The sequence below is a fragment of the Lampetra fluviatilis genome, chromosome 1, assembly GCF_964198595.1.
Source record: "Lampetra fluviatilis chromosome 1, kcLamFluv1.1, whole genome shotgun sequence".
NCBI lineage: Eukaryota > Metazoa > Chordata > Hyperoartia > Petromyzontiformes > Petromyzontidae > Lampetra > Lampetra fluviatilis.
In genome coordinates this window covers 20,004,502-20,030,108 of record NC_136275.1, presented here as the reverse complement: position 1 = coordinate 20,030,108, position 25,607 = coordinate 20,004,502, and the positions used below count along the sequence as shown (strand labels likewise).

The window sequence follows — 25,607 nt, the reverse complement described above, 5'->3', positions numbered from 1 at the left end:
ATGCGTACGTGTCTTTCGGGAATCATACTTCTGCTGTTGAACACGTAAGCTTTCGCGACCAATATTATCAATAATATAGGTTTTTTTGGGTTAGATCGCGTAAATATAAATGTGTTGTTAAACCCGCCACCTGTAATTGATATGCATTCATTAATCCCCCCCCTTCGAACGTGAAGGGCTCAAAAGTGACGTCATCACACCTATCCCTCTATTTAAGGAACGAAAGAGGAGGATTTCTCCACAAATCTGGCTGTTGCCTGGTGAAGCTAGTTGTAATTACTGGCGAAACGTCGTACTCAGATTGTAAATGTTGTGGATTTGCTCTCCAACACACCAGTGTGCTGTACTAGTAACGAATTGGCCACGTTTTGTTTACATGCCAAACCTTACTAGTTGGCTGTGTCGGGTGGTGGCGGGTTTAACGACACATTTATATTTACGCGATCTAACCCAAAACACATATTATTAACATATTTCTGCTGCTCGCCAAGTAGTGCTAATTTCAAGTGCCTAGTAGGTCTTTCTGGTTGTAGTTGTGGCTTTTTATTCTTCAAAGTGCGTCATGCAAAGGGGCCCGTGCAAGGTAAAGCACAACCTGCAGGATCTGTACAATTGTGCATATTTCAGAGGAGTTTTGTGCAAAAATAAAAAAAATATATACGAAGGCTTTGCTATCTTCGCTTTGCGGGGAGGGGGAGTACAATTAAATGTTGTGCGTGTGTTAAAACGAAGATGTTGAGAGTCCACGGATGGCCTATGTACTGCAGCGCGACAGTTTACTACACGAAATAATATATATTCCAATATACTCTTCACTTTAAAATGATGTCTACAACATATACGATTGCATTTGACAACATAGGTATACAACGCCACCGCAAATGATTTTTTTCATGTTTTGTTTAATGAACACAAAAAAGCACCACGGTGTTTACTGTAAGAGCTCTGAATTTTTTCTTGTTTTCAAAGTTGTTCCGACTACGTTCAAATAAAATTACGACGATAGAAATATGATTCTTAAATTAACATGGCTTTGTGGGGGAATCATAACCATTTAAACATCGACTTCTTAAAACACCGACCTGTGACCTTGGCGACATTTACATTCAGAACTTTACATAAATCACGGGCATTTAAACTTGAGGGTAAAACAACAGGGGTTTAAAGATGCACCGATTACAGTAATATTTATCCTTTAACCTCATGTTGCGTACACGTGATCTGTATGTGTTGTGTGTAATGAGCTCACATGACACCTCTGCAGCTGCTAAGAGGCCGCTACATTCACACACATTTGTTTTTTTATTGTGACCCATGTTTTGTGACAGTTCGTTGAATCGCCTGTGAGGTGAATCGTTACACTCCTAAAATCTAGGCCCCTTACACTACCCGAGAGGTAGCCTGCAGAAAAGCAGAACTACAACCGGACACGACGGGAATGGCCCAGCTGTATATCGGATGTTTGTAGTGTGTGTATGTACGTGGAATCTCTTTCCCACCGTACGTAGCCAACCGTGCTAATTGGAGGTGTGCGGAGGAAGGTCAGTAAACTAAACACAAAAGGCAGTTTAATGTGGGGAGTAATAGTGAAGCAGTTAGCACGCTGCGCTATGAACCCGGCCACCCAAGTTCGATTCCCATGCACGGCAACCAACACCAGTGACGATGATTTGAACCGGTCCTGGGCCTCCCCTACGTCGACTCAGCCTATAAATGAGTACCTGGTGTGGTGTGTAGTAAACATCGCCACTGGGGAGACAAAGGCGGTCGTGCGTGGTGTTGGCCACCCACCCCCTCGTGAAACCGGGGAAAATGTGATGATTGGAGGGGAATTCAATTGCTGACCAGTACGAGGAAAGAAGCAGGAAGATAAGCATTTTGGAACTGGAAATTTCACACCCTCTGTCTTGCTGTCTCCTCCACCCGCCCCCTCGAGATATCCCCCCCCCAAAAAAAAAATACCCAACTCATACTTATACGCTCACCTTAGGCCCAATTCAATCCACGAGCCACTACACCTCGAGCAGAAGTTGTCCATTACCTCCCCCCCACTACCCCCACCAGTGTAAGTATGTGTTGCTTATATTAGAATTGTGCTTATGCAAGGTGTGGATATTTCCAGCTTCTGCTGCACAGGTTAGATAGAAATGTATGCCAGTTTCTAGATTCGTCGCAGGATACGGAGGGTGGGCTGTGTTTTTGAGGGCTCTGTTCAAATGTCACACAAATGGCGTGTAACTGTAATTCGTGAGTTTTCCGTTTATGATGTGCTCCTATTAAAAATGAAACAAGGTCAACTGCTCTCAGATCAGGTCCCAGCCAAGCGTGCTGACCTCACACCCACAATCATCGGTGCGCGAACTTAACATTAAAATAATAACCACAATAACACAGCAACTATAAACATTGTTGATATGTTTGTGTTACCATCGTATGCAGACCAATTGTAGTATCCTCTATCAGTGTTTCTAAATGGAAGGGTTTTTTTTGTTAACAGATCAAATTGTCCACTCACCGGAACAGTGTACCTTGATGACTCTTTCCCCGTCAGGGAAAAAACATCAAGGGCAAACATTGTGATTTGCATCCATTATTTACAATTGTGCGAATTTTTTTCAGCTACTCATCAGCTACTCATGAAATTTTAGTGTGCGATTTTTTTCTTGAATTCTTGTGTTCTATTCTTCATAAGCACAGCCTCAGCTGAGTTTCAGTATTTAATCATGTATATCTTTGGCAGAGAACCCTGAAGCAGCTTTATATCTGGATATGCATATTGCACTTGGTAACGACCCGAGCTTATCTATTTACAATTATGTTGTGTCTAGTGGAATTGCACGTATAATAGTAAATACTAGACCAAAACAATTAATTCCCCAGCGATATAAAGAATTGTTACCATTCGAAATCTCAATTATATTTAAAATATATATGTTTTTGTCCCGTTATTGCTAACGCGTTTGTATAGTGTTGCTTACTGTATTCACCCAAATCTAACAGTGACCTATCATTTTAATGTACAGTAATTGACATTAATAACATCTTCAATTACATACATAATATGATACGTGTGTTGTATAAGCATAATAACCTATGTCAGTTCACGAATCCATGCCTAGTTGGTTTCCTAGTTAGAGTGTAGCACCTACCTCAGTCATCGTCACCCCCCCCCCCCCCCCAATTTCGTGGCACACCGTAACGCAGCGTTCTTCATTGCAAGGCTCAGCGGGCCACTTGGCGGCCCCTGGTGGCCTTTAGTGCGGCCCCTGACGTGCGCCAGGGGTCGCAAACGGGTTTTGATTCCTTACCCGCACCCGTACCCGGCCGCACCAGGGTCGCAAACGGGTACCCGTACCCGGCCGTACCCGTACCCGGCCGGGTACGGGTAGGGTACGGGTATCGGGTGCCTGATTGCGACCTCTGGGATTAAGCCATGTTGCAGGCGCGGGTGGGTTGATTCTAGGAACTTGAATTGTGAGAAGAGACAAGACGTTGGGAAATGAGTGACAAACAGTTACTCACCAGTGACTCACGGTCTACCCGTACCCGGCCGCACCAGGATCGCAAACGGGTACCCGTACCCCGCCGGGTACGGGTAGCCGGGTATCGGGTAGGGTACGGGTATCGGGTACCCGGTTGCGACCTCTGACGTGCACCCCCCGACAATACACAACGTGTGAACACCCCCCCACCCCCCCATCATTATCGTCGTCATAATCGTGCTGCTGTTTCAAATGTGTGGCGGCCCTCACGCTGATGGTGTCTGATGGGTGAAAGTGGCCCCCCCTCTTAAAATGACGGAACAACACTGCCGTAAAACATTCGCATCAATAGGTTAATAATTTAATTAACTCTTAATCTCATGCCGCAGTTGTGAAATGTATGCCCCATTTAGCATGAGGTGTGCATAAGAGACAGGTTTGGTTCCACCCGTGCGACTCGGTGCACTTAACAATTGCCAATGCTGCTGTGGCGTCGTGGTCGGCACACTGGCAGTGCAGAGGTAAGATCATAAAAATGAGAATCTCTATCCTGGAGAAATCCGATGAGCTATGAAGTTCTTTTTCACAGATATCCAGTCGGGGCAGGTCATGAAGTTACAACAACAAGTACAGAAAAGCAGGTCGCTGCTGCGTTTTCCTGGCGCGGCAGTTGTCATTCAATTGTGCAGGATTCTGAACCCCCCCCCCCCTGTCCACTCAGCAGTATAAATAAAACTAAAAAAAAATTATGTTACCACAATCGGCAGATCAAGTGCGGTGGGGAAAACTGTGGATACTCCACCTCTGCTACGATGCCCAGCCAGTGTGGAAGAGTAGGCCAAATACCCTGTTGAGGGGCTCTCCAGAGCTGCCTCTATTCCGAGGCCCTTCTGCCAGCGGTGATGTGAGCACGCGACTTCAGGACCGCACTTTAACCTGTTTAATGGAAGCTTATATTGATTTAATGTTGTAGCGTTAACAAGTCACGTGTTTATATGTTGTAGTGCTCGTACATTTTCACGTTTGAACAATAAATAATTGAGCTCTTCTCCATCCACCTCCACCAGCTCATATCCCCCGTGGTCACAATGCGTACGTGTCTTTCGGGAATCATACTTCTGCTGTTGAACACGTAAGCTTTCGCGACCAATATTATCAATAATATAGGTTTTTTTGGGTTAGATCGCGTAAATATAAATGTGTTGTTAAACCCGCCACCTGTAATTGATATGCATTCATTAATCCCCCCCCCCCCTTCGAACGTGAAGGGCTCAAAAGTGACGTCATCACACCTATCCCTCTATTTAAGGAACGAAAGAGGAGGATTTCTCCACAAATCTGGCTGTTGCCTGGTGAAGCTAGTTGTAATTACTGGCGAAACGTCGTACTCAGATTGTAAATGTTGTGGATTTGCTCTCCAACACACCAGTGTGCTGTACTAGTAACGAATTGGCCACGTTTTGTTTACATGCCAAACCTTACTAGTTGGCTGTGTCGGGTGGTGGCGGGTTTAACGACACATTTATATTTACGCGATCTAACCCAAAACACATATTATTAACATATTTCTGCTGCTCGCCAAGTAGTGCTAATTTCAAGTGCCTAGTAGGTCTTTCTGGTTGTAGTTGTGGCTTTTTATTCTTCAAAGTGCGTCATGCAAAGGGGCCCGTGCAAGGTAAAGCACAACCTGCAGGATCTGTACAATTGTGCATATTTCAGAGGAGTTTTGTGCAAAAATAAAAAAAATATACGAAGGCTTTGCTATCTTCGCTTTGCGGGGAGGGGGAGTACAATTAAATGTTGTGCGTGTGTTAAAACGAAGATGTTGAGAGTCCACGGATGGCCTATGTACTGCAGCGCGACAGTTTACTACACGAAATAATATATATTCCAATATACTCTTCACTTTAAAATGATGTCTACAACATATACGATTGCATTTGACAACATAGGTATACAACGCCACCGCAAATGATTTTTTTCATGTTTTGTTTAATGAACACAAAAAAGCACCACGGTGTTTACTGTAAGAGCTCTGAATTTTTTCTTGTTTTCAAAGTTGTTCCGACTACGTTCAAATAAAATTACGACGATAGAAATATGATTCTTAAATTAACATGGCTTTGTGGGGGAATCATAACCATTTAAACATCGACTTCTTAAAACACCGACCTGTGACCTTGGCGACATTTACATTCAGAACTTTACATAAATCACGGGCATTTAAACTTGAGGGTAAAACAACAGGGGTTTAAAGATGCACCGATTACAGTAATATGTATCCTTTAACCTCATGTTGCGTACACGTGATCTGTATGTGTTGTGTGTAATGAGCTCACATGACACCTCTGCAGCTGCTAAGAGGCCGCTACATTCACACACATTTGTTTTTTTATTGTGACCCATGTTTTGTGACAGTTCGTTGAATCGCCTGTGAGGTGAATCGTTACACTCCTAAAATCTAGGCCCCTTACACTACCCGAGAGGTAGCCTGCAGAAAAGCAGAACTACAACCGGACACGACGGGAATGGCCCAGCTGTATATCGGATGTTTGTAGTGTGTGTATGTACGTGGAATCTCTTTCCCACCGTACGTAGCCAACCGTGCTAATTGGAGGTGTGCGGAGGAAGGTCAGTAAACTAAACACAAAAGGCAGTTTAATGTGGGGAGTAATAGTGAAGCAGTTAGCACGCTGCGCTATGAACCCGGCCACCCAAGTTCGATTCCCATGCACGGCAACCAACACCAGTGACGATTATTTGAACCGGTCCTGGGCCTCCCCTACGTCGACTCAGCCTATAAATGAGTACCTGGTGTGGTGTGTAGTAAACATCGCCACTGGGGAGACAAAGGCGGTCGTGCGTGGTGTTGGCCACCCACCCCCTCGTGAAACCGGGGAAAATGTGATGATTGGAGGGGAATTCAATTGCTGACCAGTACGAGGAAAGAAGCAGGAAGATAAGCATTTTGGAACTGGAAATTTACCAAACCAAAGTATCACACAGGTCCAGCCCCATTCATGGACCTCATTGTGAATAATGGGATGCCCAAGGATGAAAATGGGGGTTGTGGGGAGTAATTTACGTGGGGGGGCCTAATTGGCGCAACACCTGCGAATTCTGTGTTGGGCCCAGTGTGAGCTGTGTGTCTCGAGAATATATTCATAAGCGATTGTTAAATTTGAACCAGCAGCAGTGACAAGGTTGGGGAGTTTACAAGCAATTCACCAATCGAATTACTGCATTGTGCCCACTTGATTACCGAGTCGACAGAGGCGATTTTGGAAAATAAATTAAATTCCACAATTTCAGTCGGATTTGAACCTCAGTTCCCCACGTCACATTACAGCTCTTGCATGTCAACTTTTACCGTTCAAATGTGCCTCTGCACATGTAATCAAATTTATTCTCTGCAATCAGTGACACCATTGTGCATGCATTACTATGAAAATATGGAAATTCCGTGATGAAATAACATTTTTTCCCTGACTCAGAGGCTTTAGGAGGCTGCTTTTCCATATGGTTCCAGCGGCCAATTGTTGCTATGTAGTTGGAAGTGATTAAATGTGTTTCGTTTCCCCGTCAGATTTACAACAGAGCACAAATTGAATTTGTAAAAAAAAAGCACCTAGATATAAAAGCGTCTCAATATATTGTATAAATAGTGAAATCTTCCTCATCTACGGATGTGGAGAATGGTTGTTTTATGGGAGCAGGAAATGAGGGGTGAAATTCTACTGACCAGGGTATAGCGTTATTGTAAAAGGGCAGTGGGGAGTGGCGATGCAGCGGTTAGTAGACTGCGTTTTCAACCCAGTGACCTGAGTCTGATAATATAGTAAGTAATGGCGACATCGGCGGAAAGTGATATCTGTACTTGTCCTAGGCCCCTGTCTTCAACTTGCAAATGGCCATCTTGGTGAACTACTGTTAAACAATCCACATGACCAGCAGTTGATTGACACATAGCTCTATTTTTTTTTCATTGTAGAAGTGCTAATTGTTTAACTTTTAACAGATAAATTATACCAACACAAACAACAGCTTAATAGCAGTATATATTCATTATCTATTTATCTGTGCATACATTTAAAATAGTAAACTACAGTACTGCACAGACACATTACAATAGACTGAGTGCCTCATTTTTATCAACCTCAACCTCTTGTGGGTAGGCAAAGCTGACCTTAAATATAACATGCACTGCATATTTAAAACACGGTACACTGAAACATCTCCTCAGTATAACTACATTGACACTGACATTGACACTTAATAAAGCAACTGTGTTTGAAGCTAAACCTATCTATAAATCAGTTATCGTATAATTTTGGCCACATAAGTCCCACATCCCGTTTCTCAATTGACAGACACATTTCAATACAAAGCACAGTACATAGCATATTTAAACTGTCCTTAAACTGCAGTCCTTACATCAGAGAATGTCAGATAATATGTAGATTGAGTCTAGTTTGATAACCTCTGATCCAACGGAAATGTTTTGTGCCCATGAAAAGCCACACCATGGTAGGCATGACTTTTGGTCTGGGTTTGGGAAGTATCCACTACCAGGACATTCTTTTTCAAGAATGTCGTTCATGGGGAACCGTAAAATCATTTTGTAATCAGTGGAGAACCGGCAGCAGGGATGGTGCAAGTGGAGATTGCCAGCGTAGGGAGAGGTGAGAATGACAGATTAAAGTAAGGAGGAGAGGCATTTATTGGCATCCATAACCCACACTTTACTCAAAGCCCCAATGCTGACCTATTAAAACCAGTGCCCTTGTCCTACCCTTGTGACCAAATCTCCTGAGACCAGCACAAAACCTCCAAGGTCAGAGTTCAGGGCCCCGATCTGAAGTTGGTAGTAGGTGTGGTGTTGGATCCGAGAAGCCCCCCCCCCCACGCGTGTCCTCAGCTCACGATGGCACAGATGGTTGGACGTTGACTTTGGCTGATAGCAGTGTCTCTTCGGATACCAGCAGCTCTTCGGCCCATTCCTCTTCAGGCATGGCCGGGACAGGTTGCTGCTGCTGCTGCTGCACATCCCTGGGACGTCGCTGCACTCTGCCTGCACCTGCTGTACAACAACAACAACCAAAGATCCCCCGTTTAGCCTGAACAGACTCTAAGGGCAAGTCCGGCATGGACCACGAGGGGGTGGGATGCCAGCACCACGCCCGGCCGCCTTTGTCTCCCGAGTGGTACTCATTTGAGTCTGAGTCGACCTAGGGGAGGCCCAGGACCGGTTCAGAAAATTGTCGCTGGTGTTGGCCGTGAGCCGGAATTGAACTCGGGTTGCCAGGTTCATAGCGCACCATACTAACGACTACACTACCGCTCCCACATTCTGCATATACACAGATGCATATACAGTAGAATGTGTACACATGCTCAAGAGAAACATTTTTTACATTGGCTATCACTGAAGTTCATGTTAGTGAATGAAGCGACCACTTGTGGCTGCAGTGGTCACATTAACCGTTGACATGCCACATAGAAAGAGACAAAAATACATTCTTACAAAAACACACATATGGATGCACAGGTTTTGAGCTTAAGAATTCAATATTGACATAAAATAGAAGCAATGCCTCTTTATGATTGCGGGTGTATTCATATTAGGATACGTGCCCCTGATGTAATTCTAAAAGAGTAGACAGTTGTGTGCCGGCTTTTGGAAAATGCAAATTATGCCACAGATCACTCATTTGGGATCACACGCAGTGCCGGATTATCCTAGTAGCAAAAGTAGCTGCATATGCTACGGGCCCCGCACTTTCAAGGGCCCCGCGCTAAATGCTTTCAAGCTATAAATTCCGGTTCAGTGATTCTGCACTTGCTCTATTAGTATTATACTGCCTTCAATTTTCATGAACGACTGGGTGTTTGAGGTTAGCGATTTGTCGTATTATCTGGCTGTATAGCAAATAAAAAAATATACCATTACTCTACTGTGCAAGTTAACATTTTGTGTTTTAATATTTGTGTTTTTATTTATTTAGGGTCCCTTAATAACATATGCTACATGCCCCGCACTAGTTTAATCCGGCACTGATAACACGGGGCATTAATCGTTGACTAAATTCTCATTTGCGGGCAAGGGACATCTCTTGGTAAGTTTTTCAAGAGAGTAGAGAGGAAACACGAGCACCAAAGGGAAATAGCATCTACATCTGCAGAACATGAAGAACCAGTAGCATCTGCAGAACATGAAGAACCAGTGGCATCTACATCTACAGAACATGAAGAACCAGTGGCATCTGCAGAACATGAATAACCAGTGGTATCTACATCTACAGGAGATTATACAACTTTTAAAGCCATTCCCTGTGTTTCATGTACATGTCGTACAACATGTTTGTAATCGACAGGAGTAAAGTTGGACTTAAGAACAAATTGACTTACGAGCAGACCTCTGGAACCTAACTTGATCGTAAATAGAGAAGTCCCTACAAACATAATTCGTATAAGGTCGCATATACAAATGAACCACAATACCTTGCTGATCTCGTCAAGGAACATAAACCATTGTGCAAACTTCGGTCATCCTAGCAGTGGCTTGTGGCGAACCATCGAACAAAGACGGTCACTGCATCGTGAGCTTTCAGATGCGCTTCTGCGACCGTCTGGAATGCCCTTCGTTCCGATATTATGAAGCCACTAGGCACCAGAGGTGGGACAAAGTCATTGTTATGCAAGTCCAAGTCGAGTCGCAAGTCATCAAATTCATGACTCGAGTCTGACTCGAGTCCAAGTCACATGACTCGAGTCCACATCTCATAGGTGGGACAAAGTCATTGTTATGCAAGTCCAAGTCGAGTCGCAAGTCATCAAATTCATGACTCGAGTCTGACTCGAGTCCAAGTCACATGACTCGAGTCCACACCTCTGCTAGGCACTATACACTTTAAATTCCAAATTGAAAACTCAATTCTTTCGAACATTTGTTTTGTGTTGATTACTTTTGTCCTTCCCCCTGCACGCATGCTATCATTACACCGCTGCGTCTGGGGGTTCAAGATAGAGAGAGTTGCTGCATGTCTGCACGTCTTGACTGTGACCGTACCAAGAGCCAGCGGAGGGACCTGGTACACAGGTGTGTCCTTCCTCCGCGGTTTCCTGGGCGCCTCCTCCACTGATGGCAGTGTCTCCGGCTCCTCCTTGTCGACATCCCCTGCACACACAGAGAGGGTGTCACTGCGGTACACGGAGGGGCTCTCCATCATGCTCGGCCCTGGTCAAACTCTGGAGGATGTTCGGATTGCAGTACATGTGTCTTCTGTACACTGAGCATAATTGATTCTTCTACTGATTATCATTTTGGTTACTCGACTAATCGGAGAACGTGAAATATATTTTGGGGAACAAAATCTCACCAACAACAACCGCCATTCGCCACTAAGTGGTGGTGACGTCACCACTGCGCTTGTGCCAGGCTATGTGTACTTTAAGGCCACGTGAAGTGTCGAACGCCCGCTGGCAGGTCACCAGACAGACCCAGGTGCCATGGGTAGAATTACTTAAATGACTGGCCGATGCACCACCTGTGCCCTCTACTGTGCCAACTTGCTATGTTTTAGCTGCGTGGCGCTCCACTCGCTGTTGTGAGTGCCGCTCCTCTGCCCTCCGTTGTTGCTGGGAGGTGATTGGCACCGCTGGTATCAGTCATCAGTAAGTCCACTCAGCTCCACATCCTCTTATATCAGATCATTCCATCTCTACTCTAGCCCGTGCTGCGCCCATTTAGCCCCCTCTATCTGGGCCGAATAAAAGCTGTTAAGGCATGCGGTGGCTGGGCATGCGGGCTACATGATCCAGCCAATGTAGTCTCACCCGGGCCTGTGCCACTGGCGGGAATGTAATGGGCAGAGCTTGGTGATGTTTATTGCTATCATCAGCCAGGTGGCACTGGGTGTGACTTCTAGGAGAGTCCCAATAAATAAACCATGAAAAATATAGTTTATTGCATTTGTTGTCGATTCATATACTTAGTCAAATAATTATCCCAGAACTAACATTGATATGGTTAGCGAAATTGGAATGGCCAGTTCCACATTTATTTACTTTAATAATTATTCTTAACATGAACGGGTTTTAATGTTTATATGATAAAATATATAGCCCCGCTGAACCCAAAAGTTAAGTCTTTGTTATTTTAAGATGGTATTATGGAACAATTTTGAGTCACCCACATAGCAATGAGCACGGTTAGCTGTGTACAGTGCAAAATAAGTTTAACATAAATCCAAACAGCAATGCGGGGAATGGTGGCATCGTAGTTTTTACAGTGCACTATGAATCCGATTACCTTCGTTCAATTCCCATCCATGGATAACATCAGTGGCAAGTGATATCAAAACTGGTCCTGAGCTCACCTTCACAACTGACCCGCATGGTAAAGGATAGTAAAAAAAAACGCCCACAACAACCAAATGGCATCAGAAGCCCTACACCCATCAGTCGATTGACAGAGAGCTGTATCGTATAATTACAATTATTTACATAACATTCTAACCATAGTCATAACTGATATACCAAGTATTCTCTTGGAGCAATTCGGTTTCGAGGGGTATTCTGGCATCAGCGCTATTACCTCAAGCCTAACGGTGGCACCTCATAAGCGTTCAGAATGGGGCAGTCTGATAACACTGGTGAACAAAAAAAACATTTTTTTCTGGCCTAGACTTTTGCAGCTGTTTTAGACTAATTTCAGGGTGCTGATTCCAAATCTGATCTCAGGTTTGCTCTATCACATCTCATTTTTATGCTATCGGCATACCCCATTTTCATTGATTTTACCCGAAATTAACTCTGTCACTTATGATTGCAAGTTGTTGCGAGTCAGTGACTGCTTTAGTGTTAAAATATGGTGCTGTATTTTTAGGATAGTGTGTTTATAATATCATTTTATGTATATATCCACATTTATTTAATATTTTTCTTCTGCAGTTTTAATTGAAAATGCAATATTTGATATCTCAAAAACCTGATGTGATAGACAAAAACTGATGCCAGATTTGGAATCAGCACCCCAAAATTACCTTAACACCGTTGGAATACCTTATGCCAGAAAAAGTGTGTTGACCAGTGTATAATTAAACGAATATGTGTGACTTAGATTATATGGCTACAGCCAAGTTATTCATGTAGAGAATCAGAGTTTTTCCTGTGATGAGGCACAACGTGATTTTCTCGCATCAAAAGTGACACCTTTTTCACCACAAAAACTTACTTTATAATATTTAAACAATGGATATTAATACATAAAGATACTAACAACATTATAAACACATAGTATTCAAATAAACATGGTTAATCAAAGCATTAATGCATATTTACTGTAACTACAAAAGCCCATCGTTAACAGGGGAATGGTCCGTAAGTGAACACATCAGGCTCTATAGATGCCCGTGGTTAAGCGATTAGTTGTTAATAGAGGTGGTCGTTAAGATGGGTTCTACTCTACACTACTATACACTACACTACTATACACTACACTATACACTACACATTGGGTTCTAGGGATCCCCATCAATAAGCGATTGGTCGTTGACAGGGGTGTTCGTTCAGAGGGGTTCTACTTTATTTTTATAGGGGGGAGGGACTTTTTTTCCGACTCTGACTGACACCATGTGCCACAATGGCATTCGCCAAACAACCAAGTCCAGAAGCCTACTGAAAAAGTATTGAGATTCAGTGAGGCTGTCCTGGGAAGATAGCATTATTATCACTTATAATGAAAAAATGCACATTAAAATGGATTCAAATTGGCAGAATAATCTCTGCAATGGTGCCCATAAACATTACATTTTCTATGTATATGATGTATACTGCAGGCTAAATTTTAAACAACTGGTACGCCAATGCAAGAAGAGCCACGGCATTTGGCAATAGCACTGCCTTCCAACAGCAAAATAAACAGTACTCTGATGTTTCAAGCAACAAGGGACTTTCCTTGAAGCGTCCACTTCATATATTTTTCTCCTATAATGAAGCCTGAATGACGCATGTGGCCAGTTGCTTTTAAATATAGAGTAGATAATTCAAAAACAATGTATATTTTACATTGTAGTGAATGTAGCGGCCGAAACTGGCTGGAGTGGAGGTCACGCGGATGTATTACATACAATATATATTTTTGAACATTTAAATACATTGACGTTCACACAGAATTAAATGCATGTATCGTGAGCTTCATAATCGATACGACTCAAAGAATAAATACATCGATACAGCTCTGAAACACATGGTAAACACAATATCCGTTCCTTTGAGGATAATTTCGTTCTCTATCTCCCAAGTCAGCTTGTTGCCACCATTGTCTCTGCCACCTTTGACCTAATGGGCGTACAGACTGCTAAGTTCATATTTCCTGCATGGTTATGTGAGAAGCAGTGCCAGGTGAGTAAACCTCCCAAAGGTTTTATCTCATTTTCCCACAATCTGAAGCGTGGTACTTTAAAAATAAAATGCAAATCAAACAGTCTAGCAGCATACTCAATAGTTGTGTTAATACTACTGCCTATCTCCCCCCCCCCTCTTACCCTATATAATTGCTTGTCACAAATAGCTCTCTCTACTCACTACAGTAATTTTGCTGTGGCTGTTCCACCTGATGGCGGAAGCTCGTGATTTAATTTAGTTATTTTCATTTTATTATTATTATTTTATTATTTTTTCATCTATGTGTAATAACAGCCATAGAGGGTTCACGTGGGGATTGGCTTGCCGGTCCTGCTTTGTAGCCAATAAGGGATGAGCCAGGGAGCATGGCCTCGGCGTGATCGCGGCGTGTTAGCAGGGGTGATTGGCCTGGCCAATCGGGGCCTCAACTAATGGGGAGCCGGATCAGAGGCGTGGTCCCGGGATTGACAGGGAACCATCGGGAACGGTCAACGCTGTCTATGGATGATTGGCTGGGGGGTACCACGTGACGAAGGGATTAAGAGAGAGGGAGAGAGGACAGTCGTGAGCAGACTTGGGGACGACAAGAGCAAGAGTCACACGCGTACGGGGCTCTGGGTGCCACGTGCGCGGTGGGGACTTGGCGAGAAGTCTGCCCTCTCTCCATTGTCTGCCAGCAACGGGGAGTGTGTGTAAAGTGCAACTGTGGAAGTTGAAAATAAAAAGGACTGATTCCGGAAGCCGTCTCAAGGAGGTTTATTACATTGGTGTCAGAAGTCCTTCTGCGACCGTTGGGACGATCGTCAAGATGTCCAAACACCTCAGAAAAAAGAACCTGCCCGTGCCTCCATCGGAGGAAGAGGTCGAGACGGATGAAGATGAGCTGTTGGGGGCTACAACCCCTATGCCGCCTACTGATACTTCTCTCCTCGACGCCTCTCCGCGTCGACTGGGAGAAGATGCGACCACCGCAGGAACAAAAGACGGATGGCGGCTGATGGCGGAGCAGATCGAATCGTTACGCGCCATTCTGCTAAGTCTGGTGACCGCGGTGGCGTCCTCTCCAGCCGTGGGTCGCCAGATTGCGGATCAGCTGGACGCCGCGGGAAGGGGTCCTGAAAAAGAAACTGGGTCCGCCATTGCTCCTGCCACGCGGGAAGAAGCCATCGTTGTGGACGGGCCGACTGCGCGGGAGCCGTCGGCCGCCATTTAGGGCACGCCTGCCAACACGCGGCCGCCGGACGCCATTTTGCCTGCGACGGGTGGGACACGGGAACAGCAGTCGGAGACGCCCGCGGCGCGCGCTTGCCACCGCGGACATCGCCTTCCACAGATCAAAGAATTTCTCGCCGGGGGCGATTGGAGTGCTTTTACGTGGCGCTTCGAGTCGGCTTTTAGATCCGTCAACTGGACGGAGGATGAGGCGCTGGGAGCGCTACCTACACTGCTTGATGACGTTTCTCTGGGGGTCTTCCGCTCCATCCCAGCGTCCAAGAAGAAGACACTGCGAGATGCGTTCGCAGAGATGGCGGAATTTTACGACCCACCGACGTCAGCCACCAGAAAATTTATGTCGCGTCGCCGAGGATCGGAGGAGTCACCTTTGGCTTATCGGGGGGCGTTGATGGCGCTGGCCATGGCTGCCTACCCCGACGCGACGGCCGATCATTTGGATCCTCTCATCCTCTCCCGTATGCTGGAGTTGTCTCAGGAGCTCAACATTTCTTTATCCGTCTGCGGCCACGAACCGCTCACACCGCGATGGGTGGCGCGCTGCCTGGACACTAAGTTTAATATCAAGCGTTGGGACCAGATGGCGGCGTGGACAGGGAAACCTGAAATCGACGGGCCGCCCTTGGGGTGGTCTCCACGACTGGTTGTCCACTGCTCCGACGACTCCGGCGATGACGACATGCTGGCTGCTGCTGTTCCGCATAGGGTTCCGGGACGGCGGCTGCGCGACCAGCGAGGCGACTACGCAGGCCGTCCACGTGCGGGGGCCGGGTCTTCCGACCGCCGGCCGACGACGGCCGCGTGTTTCAAGTGTGGCAGACGAGGCCATTTCGCCCGTGACTGCCGCTGCCGACCTCTGCTGTCGCCTCTTCCGCCAAGGGGACCTCCATCTCCTCCACCTGCTGCGGAACAGCAACAACCTCGGGCGAGTCGGCACAAATCGGACACCCGGCAGGTCGTGTCACATCACTCATCCACTCGCACTCATTCTTACACTCCTAAGGATAATTTCACTTCTCCTGCACCACTTACACGCTCTGCTACACAGTGGAAGAAATTGGCTCGCAGGGTTGTGGCTGCGGCGTCGGGCTCGTCGACGGTACGGGGTACCATCGGCGGCGTTGACGTCCGTATCTTGGTGGACACTGGCGCATCTGCTACCATCATTTCAGATGTTATTTTTCATTTGTTGTCCATTCCTGCGTCGCGGATACGCAAGGTTAATGATGCGTGTGTTGCCGCGAATGGGGGAAGCATGGGTATCTGTGGTCAGGTAGATGTGAGCATCGCTATCGGAAATATTACCGCCGCAGGACCTGTGTTGATCTCTCGCTCGCTGGCTGTCCCATGCTTGCTTGGTACTGATTTCCTGCGCCGGATGCCGCTGAATATACGGGTTGACCAGGATTGTTTGAAAATGCCGGGGGGTCGTAGGATGGCGTTCCTGCCTTCCCTGCTGGCCAGTGCGCCTACAGGTAGCGCAGTTACGGCCGTAGTCGCTGCTACGGTGGAGGTTCCGTCGGGAGCTCAAATGCTCATTCCGCTGCGTTACCGAAAACCTCTTCAGATTGGAAGGGATGCAAAGGGCGTGCTATTATCCCCATCGAATTCGGTATCTAAATCCTTTTCTTTGGCGGCGGCACAAACGATCATGCGACCAGGTCAGGCACCTTTCATACAGGTGTTGAATGGGGGACCTGACCGCGTTGTTGTTCTGGAGGGATCGGTGCTGGCTCACGCCACTACCGATTTCGCCTCTTGTGACAAAACGCCGCGCGCCCGGATGCCCGCTGGTGGGCCCCCACACGATCGTTCGCAAGAACGCTGGATCGCAGATTTATGCGGGGAAAATTCTTCCTTGTCGAATGAACAAAGGAACGCTCTGCATTCACTATTACTATGGTACGCTGATGTTTTCAGCAAAAATGATTTGGACCTCGGCCGCACATCGCTTTTGTCGCACCATATTGACACCGGTGCGGCACCTCCCATCTGTATGCACCCTCATCGCATGAGCCCAGCGGAAAGGGAGCACGTGCGCGGGGCAGTAGATGAATTGCTGGCGGCGGAGATTATTTCGCCGTCCAACAGCCCTTGGGGCGCGCCCGTTGTTCTGGTTAAGAAAAAAGATGGTGGTACAAGATTTTGCGTTGATTTCCGCCGGTTGAACAAGATTTCGGTGGCGGACGCGTACCCCTTACGGAGGATGGATGACTCATTGGATGCTTTATCGGGTGCTAAATTCTTTTCCACCCTTGATCTGTCCTCGGGCTTTTGGCAGCTTCCCCTCGATGACGAGTCAAAAGCCAAAACGGCATTCCGCACGCCGCAAGGTCTCTTTGAATTTAATCGGTTGCCTATGGGCTTGAATGCGGCTCCGGCGACGTTTCAACGGCTCATGGAATTTGTGTTGGCCGGAATACAATGGGAAACGTGCCTCATATATCTAGACGATATCATTGTTTTCAGCTGCACGTTCGAGGAACACCTCCAACGCCTAGAGACGGTTTTTCAAAGAATGCGGGCGGCTGACCTCAAATTTAAACCTAGGAAATGTCACCTTTTGCAACACTCCGTCCGTTACTTGGGTCATATTGTCAGCTCGGACGGCGTGTCCACTGACCCTCTGAAAACAAAATGTGTTCGAGAGTGGCCCACACCCACTTCCGTGGGTGATGTTCGGCGGTTTATAGGATTCGCTTCCTATTATCGCCGCTTCGTTAAGAACTTTGCGACGTTGGCGAAACCATTACACGTTCTAACGGGCACAAATCAAAGGTTTAAATGGGGAGTTGAGGAAGAAAATTATTTTAGAGCACTTCAGGACCACCTCGCCACGGCGCCTACGCTAGATTACCCAGACTTCTCGCAGCCGTTCATCCTTGATACGGATGCTAGTGACATAGGCATTGGGGCCGTTTTGTCGCAACGTAAGGACGGTGTTGAGCGAGTGGTGGCGTACGGCAGCAGGGTTCTGTCCCCTGCGGAAACGCAATATTGCGTGACGAGGCGGGAACTTTTGGCAATTGTGCATTTTGTTCGATTGTACCGGCCGCACCTGTATGGAAGGAAATTCCTTGTTTGCACTGATCATGCGGCTTTGCAATACTCCTTGAAATTGGACCAGCCGTCAAGCCAATTGGCTCGGTGGTTGGAATCGTTACAGGAATTTTCCTTCCATATTACATATCGAAAGGGGGCCCGTCACGCGAACGCTGACGCGCTCTCGAGGCTGCCACCCGTTCCTCCGTGCACTTGCCTGACGGGCACGCACCGCTGCGCGGCACCGCCCACCTCGCCGTGCCCGGTTATGGGGGCGATAGCTAATGAGGACGATACAGGGGCGAAAGCGAATGAGGACGACCAGAAGGTGTCGGTGGACACCGATGATACCTTACGGCTGCCGCATGCAGTCTGGTTACGTGAGCAGGAGGCTGATGCCTTGCTGTCTCCGCTACGGAAATTGGTAGGGAAACAAAAATCTCAATTAGGCGGGATGGAAGTGGCAGATGTTCCGAGGCAAGTCGGGATTGTTAATGTGCACCGACGGGTTTTCTGACCGACCACGCTTGGTCGTGCTTACTTTGCTTCGCTACGACCTGCTTCGCGCTCTGCACGCGGATAAGTTGATGCACCTTGGCGTCCAAAAGACTTTGGCCGCGATGCAAAAGGATTTTTTTTGGGCCGGTATGACGGCAGACATCAATGACTTTGTCCGCTCATGCCATGATTGTGCGAAGAGGAAACCACCTCGGAACCACTATGTACCGCCGTTACGTTCCATTGAGGTGTCCCGCATCAACGAATTAGTTGCTCTGGACATTCTGGGCCCGTTTCCCCCGTCGGCTAGGGGCAATAAATACCTTCTCGTCAGGGTGGAATATTTTTCTCGATGGCCGATGGCCTGGCCTCTGCCCGACCAAACGGCTGCATCCATCACCGACGCTTTCTTGAACGGGTATGTCATGGAAAAAGGGGCACCTGAGAGGCTGCTCACAGATCAAGGGCGGAACTTCTCCTCTAAATTGCTTAAGGAGGTTTGCGACGCGCTGGGTACAAAGAAAATTCGCACTTCCCCATACCATCCGCAAACAGATGGTATGGTGGAACGATTCAACCGTACCCTCTCGGCTATGCTTTGTCACACGGTCAGTGAAAAACAAACCGATTGGGACTTGCACATACCAGGCGTCTTAGCGGCATACCGCATGGTTCCACACACGTCCACGGGATACTCACCATTTTTTTTTTATGTATGGCCGTGAGAATGTTCCACCCATCGATGTGCAACTGGGTAAGCCGAGTAAACAACCGTCTCGCTCCTTGCCTGATCACGTGCGGGAATCGCTTGAACGAGTTATGGAGGCGCGAGAGGCTGCCAGGTGTGCGACGGCCCGTGCCCAGGCAAGGAACGAACGGTATGCGCGTCGATCGCATACTCGCATGCCTTGGTCAGTGGGAGACCTGGCGTGGCTCCACTGCCCCCAGGTACCAGTGGGCACATCCCCTAAACTGCACAGGCCATGGCGGGGGCCCGTAACACTGATAGATGTTCAGAACGCACAGAGTATCCGCGTTCAATACGGAAACCGTCGGTGGTATGTTCATTCCTCGCGACTTAAACCCTATGTTGATGCGCGTGTCGGTCCTTCATCCCCACTAGCTGACCTGCCGGGGTCTGCCGAGCCGATTACGCCGATTGCCACACCCGTTGATCCCAAGGGGGACTGTGTTGTGCCTCCTACAGAGGAACAGGTTCTGAGGGCTGAGGAAGCCCCCGCTGCCCCCCCTCCAACGGGGCCTGCCCTGGACATGACCGAGAACCAACAACCTTCTTCTTGTTCTTCAAGTCTACCACCTCCTGTCGATCTGAAAGCAAAGCGACCATGCGCCGGAAGCGGAGAGGGTCCCGCGTCGCGTACGCGATCGAAATCTCTCCCGTTTCATTAACGTTTGATCGTCTAGCTGTTCTCCCTGTTGTTACCGCGCTGCAGGGGCGCCCTAATGTATGTCGGGTTTTACATGGGTGACTGTTTTTAAGTGTTGTTCGGCGCGGGGATGCCGTCACCCTTTATTGTTAAACGCACCTTGGTGCCCTAATAAGATGTTTTACGGAATTGGTTGATTACCCTTTTCCCAGCCGAGACGGCTGATTTTTTTCACCGGGGGGGGGGGGGGGGGTGATGTAATAACAGCCATAGAGGGTTCACGTGGTGATTGGCTTGCCGGTCCTGCTTTGTAGCCAATAAGGGATGAGCCAGGGAGCATGGCCTCGGCGTGATCGCGGCGTGTTAGCAGGGGTGATTGGCCTGGCCAATCGGGGCCTCAGCTAATGGGGAGCCGGATCAGAGGCGTGGTCCCGGGATTGACAGGGAACCATCGGGAACGGTCAACGCTGTCTATGGATGATTGGCTGGGGGGTACCACGTGACGAAGGGATTAAGAGAGAGGGAGAGAGGACAGTCGTGAGCAGACTTGGGGACGACAAGAGCAAGAGTCACGCGTGTACGGGGCTCTGGGTGCCACGTGCGCAGTGGGGACTTGGCGAGAAGTCTGCCCTCTCTCCATTGTCTGCCAGCAACGGGGAGTGTGTGTAAAGTGTAACTGTGGAAGTTGAAAATAAAAAGGACTGATTCTGGAAGCCGTCTCAAGGAGGTTTATTACATATGTAACTTTACCTATCAATTAGCTGTCCTGTCTAATTCGTTAAAATATATATTGGAATCCAGGTGAGCAAACTATCAAATGAAACAATAATTTTATACAAATGAAAAAGTTAATTTAAAACCCACTGCTGAATGAAGGCCTCCCCATCCATGCCGTGCCAGTCGTGGGGGTTATTTGAACATATTTCACCGCGTTGGTCATCGCACTTTGATGAAGGGGTACTCTGGACCGATTCACACATGCCTTGTGACTGATGATAGCCCTGGCGAGAAATCAAAGTCAAATTCACAATGCAGTGCACTGACCATTGCAATAATTGAGTTGAATTCGTGGGAGCAACGAACATTCAAAATAACCTATAATGGCCACTTTTGGTGCAAATCAATTGCAAGTTGAAAAATCTATTCATCGGAGGTTGCTTCTACAATGACAAATGTACCATATGGTGCTGCAAATATGCAGAAGCCCCCTCTCTATAAAAAAAAATATGAACAGACACGTATATGGAAGAGGGTCCTCTGACGAAGGTGAAGTACCTGTCAGTCATGCCCAGGCATTCCTCCGCCAACAGCCACTGATTAATGCACGAATACCATTAACCGAGCGTTGGCTCTTCTAACCAATTAATTCCGCAAAGCCACTCTCATTTGATTAGCTCCTAATGAGTGAGCGTGTCCTTCTTTTAATGTGGCTGTTTTATCTCAAAATGAAATGCAGTCCATTATGCGAAAAACAATTTGTATTAAAGAAAAATGTACATCATCAAATAAGTTCATTAATTATAATTAGGTCTCTACTATGTGAAATAATATATTTTTGAGCAGGAAATGTTACTCAAATTATACACAGAGCAATGGTACTGATTTTAGAAGAAATGTGCAGCATTTTCAGGTACAATTTACACAGCATCTTATACGAAATGGATTTTGATTAAGCCAGACAATTCAATAATCATATTCTGTTAAATTTTGTTCCGTATTTCTAATATGAGCTATAAAACACATTTAAGAACAAAAATATTAACAATAGCCCTTCATCAATAATCTGCTGGGTTAAGCCATCACCGTGCCTCTCCGTCATGGGGGACATTTGATGACATACGATGCTGGTCCGGTGCACGTGAATGAAGTAGGGGTGGTCAGGACCAGTTCACATATCACTCACCACTGATGTTAGGAATCAAATTCAGGTCGCCTGATTGACAGTACAGTGCCGCACATCTCCACCCCAAGTTAAATTCGTAAGTAACCATTAATGTCTAAATGTCCCTTTATTTCATTCAACTGACACACGTGTGTAAATCACGTGTGTACTATAAATGTGACCATTGTTTCTTCACGTGCTTCACCTGGACTCTGGGCCAAGGCAGGAGTCTCTGAGTCAGAGTTCAGCCCAGCCACTATCGCGACTTCTCCACCCGCGTCCCAGGTGACCTCGGCACCTGCCGCTACTCCATTGGGCCCATCCTTGGCAGCTCCATCTGTTCCTGCGCCGCTCAGCTGCTGCTCTGTGCAGCACAACTCCAGTGCGTGGCGAAGCTCTGTGGATGAAGGTCATTCGTTTACCCAGAAATGATTCCATTTTATTTAGACATTGAATAACCCACAGTGCGACTGCGGACATCAATCTCGGAACTGTGGACCACATGGTGCACCACTGCACACTTCAATCATTCATCACCAGGCTACTCCTGAGGCTCACGAACCGTGGCATTAGCATAAACGCATTGCCGATCGATTACCCACCATATCAGTGAATAAGTTGAGATGACGTAACATTAATTAAAAAGAGTAATTACTGAAGTGTTATAGATGGTTGAGCCACATGTTAAAGAAGACTTTAGTCAATTTACACACTTATTTACTGGAATTCATACTCTTCACCATGGACAATTTTTGATTATATAGACGGAATTTGTCCTGAGAATGTGTTGACTGTGAAGACATGGACATTACATCTTGAGTTAAAGCTTTCGTGATTGCAGGAATTCATATTCTTTGGGACATTCAGTAAAGTCACGTAGATAGGTTCAAATTAAATAACAAAAAATAACAAAAACTACGACGCTTCGATCGCAACACAAGCGTTCGTCATCAGGAAGAAAGCTTGTGTTCAGAGTTTTTGTAATTTTTTGTTCTCTTCTTTGAACCTATCTACGTGACTTTACCAAAAGACCCAAATAATATGACAAGAACATTCATATTGATATGCACAAGCAGCTCAGTATGTTTTTTTAATGAAATAAATGCATTCAATAAAAAACAGAAATCTCCATCAGTTTTTATTAATGGAAGACCTGATAATCCCTCGCAGTCCGCCATTTTGTAATTTGCAATATTCTCTACGCATAAATATAAAAAATCATTTGGCGATGTTGCGCTGGCTGTGGTGCACAAGCAGAAAAAACAAATGTTGACAAATATTTTGAGGTTTTTCTATTCATATGCATATTAAGGCACTGCACGCCTCTTGCAACCTGCTAGTTGGTAATCATGGAAAGATGATACGGAGTCGTGAGGACTGAATTTGAAGAGCACAGCTCTTGCGTAACGTCTCGTCTAAAGGACATTACTTATACCGCACATTTATTCTCATAACAAAGCTCCGAGGCACTGTCTGAGTCATGGAAGCTTGACTCAACTGGGCAGTTAACATTTCTTGTCGCAGTGTGAGAATATCTCTGTGGTTCGTTCATAGTTCTGAATACAAGCAAACAGCCAGATAAAACCCGTCTAATCTCGTGATATCAGAGGTCACGTCAAATTTCGAAGAAAGCACTGCAGTAAACTACTGTGCAATGCAGTGGTGCAGCGTTGTTGTTGTTGGCACGGGGCCCTGGCACAAGCAATGAAATAGGGCCCCCCGTCTCACCCCCCCCCCTCTTTATCACCATCCGCCTGGGGCCCCTCCAGCCGGTGGGCCCCCCAGTGCAGTCTCACCACCTGCACACTCAATAGCCATGCCACTTGTATAAGCCAAAGATAAGCCAACTATTATCCTTCTTCACGTTTAATATTGTATTTACCTTTCTCAAACAACAATTATGCACGAGCATTTTTTATATTAGTCACAACATGAAATCGTATTATTTTTAGTATGGAAAAAAGGAAAATAGTTTTCAATAAGATAAAAAAACTATACTTTTGTAGTGAGTCCAACTGAGTAGCAGACGTTACCTTGGGAATAACACTATTATATGCTACTGGGCTGGGGGCTGGCTCTGCCCTTAGCCCCGCCCACCTTCCAGCAGAGGTCGCAATCGGGTACCCGATACCCGTACCCTTCCCGATACCCGGCTACCCGTACCCGGCCGGGTACGGTTACCTGTTTGCGACCCTGGTGCGGCCGGGTACGGGTACGGGTAGACCGTGAGTCACTGGTGAGTAACTGTTTGTCACTAAATTCCCAAAGTCTTGTCTCTTCTCACGATTCAAGTTCCTAGAATCAACCCACCCGCGCCTGCAACATGGCTTCATCCCAGAGGTCGCAATCGGGTACCCGTACACTACCCGATACCCGGCCGGGTACGGGTAGCCGGGTATCGGGTAGGGTACGGGTACCCGTTTGCGAACCTGGTGCGGCCGGGTACGGGTAAGGAATCAAAACCCAATCTTAATTTTTAGAACTTTCGTGACTGCAGGAATTATTATTTGTTTCTTTCGGTTAAGTCACGTCTAAAGATAAAAAAAATAAATTAAATTAAATAATAGAATACGACGTTTCGATTGCAACACAAGCAATCATCATCAGGTATAATGAAATAGCGACATAAAATCTAACCAGAAAACTATAGACAGACATATTAGCAGACAGATATCACCAAGATACATAGAGAGAGCAACACAGGTAACAGAGAGAGGTGGTCGTCTCTGTGGGGTGGCCTTAAATAGACAGAGGAGGGCGGACGCAGAGAGAGGGAGGGGGGTTAGAGAAAAAATTTGCATATCAATGAGTGGACAACAAAACGTGGTGCTGCAAGTGCGATGACACGGCAAGCAAGCCTGAAAATCAGGAGAAGGACACACTAAAATTAAATAACCTAGTAAAATATCGAAATGTAATGTAATACAACACAGAGGGTCGGTCAACACACAATTAACGCATAGCCTGGTTGATTACGTATTTCAAAGATTGCTAAGTTAGAATTTAAGTGTGAACATTCCAAAGAAAGGACACAGGCAGAGAGAGCAAGTAGTCAGAGAGAGAGAAAAAAGAAGATAAGTTTAAAACTTCCCCGTAGAAGTGGTTCAATCTTAATTTTTAGAACTTTCGTGACTGCAGGAATTATTATTTGTTTCTTTCGGTTAAGTCACGTCTAAAGATAAAATAATAAATTAAATTAAATAATAGAATACGACGTTTCGATTGCAACACAAGCATTATACCTGATGATGATTGCTTGTGTTGCAATCGAAACGTCGTATTCTATTATTTAATTTAATTTATTATTTTATCTTTAGACGTGACTTAACCGAAAGAAACAAATAATAATTCCTGCAGTCACGAAAGTTCTAAAAATTAAGATTGAACCACTTCTACGGGGAAGTTTTAAACTTATATTCTTTTTTCTCTCTCTCTGACTACTTGCTCTCTCTGCCTGTGTCCTTTCTTTGGAATGTTCACACTTAAATTCTAACTTAGCAATCTTTGAAATACGTAATCAACCAGGCTATGCGTTAATTGTGTGTTGACCGACCCTCTGTGTTGTATTACATTACATTTCGATATTTTACTAGGTTATTTAATTTTAGTGTGTCCTTCTCCTGATTTTCAGGCTTGCTTGCCGTGTCATCGCACTTGCAGCACCACGTTTTGTTG

At 46.2% G+C, this 25,607-nt stretch overlaps 1 protein-coding gene across 1 annotated transcript in view; it reads right to left on the bottom strand.

The window, feature by feature from the left end:
* Window positions 1–5,464: 5,464 nt before the first annotated feature.
* Window positions 5,465–25,607, bottom strand: part of LOC144933823 (uncharacterized) — a 41,203-nt gene continuing 21,060 nt past the window's right edge. Inside the window, exons 5-7 of the mRNA XM_078859015.1 lie at window positions 22,138–22,329; window positions 10,552–10,659; window positions 5,465–8,562 (exon numbers count right to left, since the gene is read on the bottom strand). Of these exons, the coding sequence (XP_078715141.1) occupies window positions 8,402–8,562; window positions 10,552–10,659; window positions 22,138–22,329 (461 nt within the window). The 3' untranslated portion in view covers window positions 5,465–8,401. The remainder of the gene's footprint in view (window positions 8,563–10,551; window positions 10,660–22,137; window positions 22,330–25,607) is intronic.